Here is a 4,172-nt window from a genome sequence, read left to right as displayed (position 1 = left end):
TCTAGCACTTTTGTCAAAATCTTGGCTTAAAATAAAACACGATATTTTAAGAAAACAGAAAAAGAAGAAAAAGACGAGGTAATGAGGTCAATTTGCCACGTGTCATATGCTGTCTTTGAACGTGAGCCACAAGATTTCAATGGATTTCTCGATTGTTCTATCCGAAATTCCAAAAACCTCCCCCAAAGAAAACGAAATTATCATTTTACCCCATGACGTGGCAGCGACTCGCTTGTTCTTTCTCTTCTTTTGAACCCCAAAAAACTGAAATTGTTTTCATTTCCATTTTCTCTCTGCCTTGTAGTTCTCCTCCTCCTCCTTCCTCTTCAACTTACCAAAATTTTTAATGTATTTTTCAGTTCTGTAATTGAAGTTTATAGCTGTTATTTTTGGGACTGAAGAAAATTGATTGGCTAAACTGTGGGCTATTTGCTGAGTGGTAAAAAATTGATAATTTTGTCTCAAAAAGTAGCGGAATATTGATTGTTTCTGCAGTAATGACTGTACAGGTAAGATTCTTCTATTTTTAGATCATTCTATTCTTTTTGTATGATTTTCTTAGAATCTCAGTGGTTAAATTTCTTTGTTCCACAGATTGTAGTTAGGTTTTATCTTTTTGACTTTTTGTTCATATTGGCTTGATGTATTTGGAAATTTCTATTTTTTCTACTGTATGACCAACAGTAAAAATTTACCCTGCAAGTTTACACCAAAACCAAATCATGTTAATTTATCATGGTTCAGTAGTAAATTGAGGTGAGAATTTGGATTAATTAACTACTCCTCCACACCATAATAAGCGATTTTTAAAGATTTGGAACTCCAATTAGATAACCATTTTAATAACATCAATTAAGGGGGGGGGGGGGGTTATTTGACCCTAGCTAACCTTTATCTCTTCTCAATATTAATTTAGAAGTTTTAAGAGATTTTTTATGAATTTGTTCTAATTATTTATTAGACAAGTGTAAATTTGGAAAAAGTCATTTTTTACCTTAATTTATTTTATTCGAAAATCACCTGTTTTTGGCCAAATTTGAAACAATCATTTATTGTGGACTGGAAGTACTAATGTTTAGTTATGTATTTACTGGATTGATGTAAATCCCCCCCCCCCCCCCCCCCTTACTTGGTTAGAAGGTGGAAAAGTAGCGAGTATTAGCATGAGAAAAATTAATTATGCAATAAATAACTTTCTAATTCATAGATGTAAAGTTTCCAAGTTGTATATGTGTGGCCAATTATTGTTATTAAAATGAGTGAGGGGTTCAGAATTATGATTGAACTGCATGTCTTAAGAGTGTGACTGAAGTACACAACGAAAAATAATTGCAGGCCTTAAGAGTTATTACTTGTTATATATCATGTATGTACTTGAATTTCGGGTTCTGTTTTGGGTTGAAAGAACTGATTCTGGAAATGTTTATGGAAATCAATTGTGCAGGTTTGTGTGTGCTAGGAATAATAGGGTGAAAACGCTCAAATATCAAGAATCTAAGTGTTTGTTAGAGTCACCTGTTCTTTTACTTTTTGTCCATAGGGGAAAGTTTTTTTTCTTTTACTACAAGATGAATAAGATTATTTGTGAACTAATTGCAGTATGGTTTAGTCCTGATATGTTGCATTCAACCATAAGATATCTTAAAATGTAAGAAAAATTCAATAGTCATTATCATCTAATTGGGATTTTGAAAATGTTCATCCGTAATGTAATATTAGTAGTCATGCTTGCTTGAATGGAAATTTTGTCGATAGAGATTTCTGGAGTTATCTCTGTAGAAGAGCTGTTGATTGATATCTTTTGCCATTCTGAAATTTAGGATCAAAGCAAGTCTGACACGATCCTTCCCAGCGGGAGTAGGACTTCACTTGATGTTGGAGCTCCTGCAGATGAATATGCTCCTAAGGTTCATTGCTCCCCTCATTGACTAAGTTAACACTTTCTTTACTTAAAGCCAATTTCTGAACGGTTGTCTTTTTATACTGTCTATTTTCAATCAAACAGATAAGAAAACCATACACCATTTCAAAACAAAGGGAGAGGTGGTCAGATGAAGAGCATAGAAAGTTCATTGAAGCTTTAAAGCTGCATGGCAGGGCATGGCGACGTATAGAAGGTAAAAAACGAACAAAACCAATGGATTATTTGAGGCATCTTTCTGCCTGTCATTCGATATTAAAAGAGGTCTTGTGTAATTCTCAGAGCACGTGGGCACCAAAACTGCAGTTCAGATCAGAAGCCATGCTCAGAAGTTTTTCTCAAAGGTTTGCTGCTCCTATATCCCATAGTATCTATATGCCTTTTGAAGTAAGTCATATTGTGTATGACTAAAGGCGTGCCGTCATTATTATGAGCCAAATCTGTTTTGTATTGGTTATTGATGTTGAATGTTTTCTTCTGATCAGGTTGTTCGGGAATCGAATAATGGTGATGTAAGCTCTGTGAAATCCATTGAGATCCCTCCTCCTCGGCCTAAAAGAAAGCCAATGCACCCTTATCCTCGTAAATTGGCAATTCCAGTTAAAAGTGGAACCCTAGCTCCAGAAATATCGAAGAGGTCTGCATCACCAAATCTCTGTCTCTCGGAAACAGAGAATCAGTCTCCTACGTCTGTGTTGTCAGCCCGTGGTTCAGATGCATTTGGCACGGTAGATTCTAGTAAGCCAAGTGAAAGCCCATCACCTGTTTCATCAGCTGTTTCTGAGAATTGTGGTGATCTTGTACTCTCCGAACAATCAGATTTCAATCTAGAGAAGAGAAGATCTTCACCTGCCCAAGCATATGCTAGTTCAAATCCAGACAACCAGGCTTGCGTGGTACTTACGACAACTCTTTTGTTCCATACTACTACATATGATTTTTCATTTGACACCAACTTATTGTGATTTTCCTGTTTGATTTGTACATCCAGAAACTGGAGTTGTTTCCGGAAGACAATGATTTTGTGAAAGAAGGCTCAGTTGAGGCATCGTCCACTCATAGTCTGAAGCTATTTGGTAAAACCGTATTTGTCGCTGATTCTTGTGTACTTTCCTCTCCAACATCTGGCCAAATATTGTTGGCAGATGTCAATGATGAACCAGCATCACGAACGTTGTCTCAGAACTCCTTCCCTATGAAATTTTCACCCTCGGATTCAGAATGTGCCCCAAGTACTGTAACTATGTATCACGCGCCAGCAGCAAATGGAAGTCCAAGGCCTAACAAAAGTGTGTCTTGCCATCTGTTGTCGTGGGGATCATCATACGTATCTGCTGCATTTTCTTGCACTCAGGTGCATAATCCAATTCCAATGAAGGGGCGTGCACTCTTCGATCACAAAGATTCGGAAGATCAGGAAATTCAAAAGGAAGGGTCTTCCACTGGCTCCAACACCGAATCAGTAAGTGCAGAGTTGAGTGTAGACAAGAGTTTGGGAGTTGAAGCTCAGATTAGCCGAAATCAAGAGGCAAGGAGGGAATTATTCTCCATTAGAGCTAGCGTACCCTCTTTGTTTGAGCGAAGAGCAAATTCCACGAAGCGTGTGAAGGGTTTTGTTCCTTATAAGAGATGTTTAGCTGAAAGGGGCATCAGTTCCTCAACATTAACTGGAGAAGAAAGAGAAGAGAAGCGAACCCGGTTATGCTTGTAGTTACTTTCTTAGTCTGTTTGTGTAGGTTAACACATCCCTTTTGGTTCTGATTAGATAGCTTATATCAATATTATAATATCAGTTGCCGGATAACTGGACGAAGAGAAGCAACACCATGGCAGCAAAGGCGGCTCTTCCCTCTTAGCTTTGCTGAATGGCAGAAGCAGTCTTCCTAATTTTTCCTTCTCAATTCTTCAAATGTATGTTGATAAACTTTTTTCTTGCAAGTTCATGTCATTTCTTGCACTTTTGGCAGATGAGCTAAGGCTCTTGTAAAGCTTACTAAATGGTTGTTACTGTCAAAATTGGACCGCCGCTGGAATGGTAGCTGTACTGGCAATGGCGCTGCCTGTTGTTTTGTCCGGAGATAAAGAGATTAGATTCTTTTAAAAGATGGCAAATTTCTTGTAGTTAACGAATCATTAGAAATCCAGGATGAATGTAGCCCTGACATTCTAGATCTTAATTGAATGCACGTGACCAAATTCATAGTGTCTCAAAGCGCTATTTATGTCGTCCAAGCCAAAATGTTCGATCTAG

At 37.6% G+C, this 4,172-nt stretch overlaps 1 protein-coding gene across 1 annotated transcript; it reads left to right on the top strand.

Annotated features, from left to right (window-relative positions):
* The first annotated feature begins 295 nt into the window (after positions 1-295).
* On the top strand, positions 296-3,884 carry LOC104231372 (protein REVEILLE 1). Its single transcript, XM_009784360.2, has 6 exons — positions 296-509; positions 1,821-1,907; positions 2,006-2,117; positions 2,204-2,265; positions 2,407-2,817; positions 2,913-3,884. Exons 1-6 carry the CDS (start codon positions 498-500, stop codon positions 3,630-3,632), a joined length of 1,404 nt encoding a protein of 467 aa, XP_009782662.1. The 5' UTR covers positions 296-497; the 3' UTR covers positions 3,633-3,884.
* Positions 3,885-4,172: the final 288 nt, after the last annotated feature.

This window comes from Nicotiana sylvestris, chromosome 2 (genome assembly GCF_000393655.2).
Source record: "Nicotiana sylvestris chromosome 2, ASM39365v2, whole genome shotgun sequence".
Taxonomy (NCBI): Eukaryota; Viridiplantae; Streptophyta; class Magnoliopsida; order Solanales; family Solanaceae; genus Nicotiana; species Nicotiana sylvestris.
The sequence above is the reverse complement of the archived record's forward strand: the minus strand, read 5'-3'. Positions and strand labels throughout refer to the sequence as shown.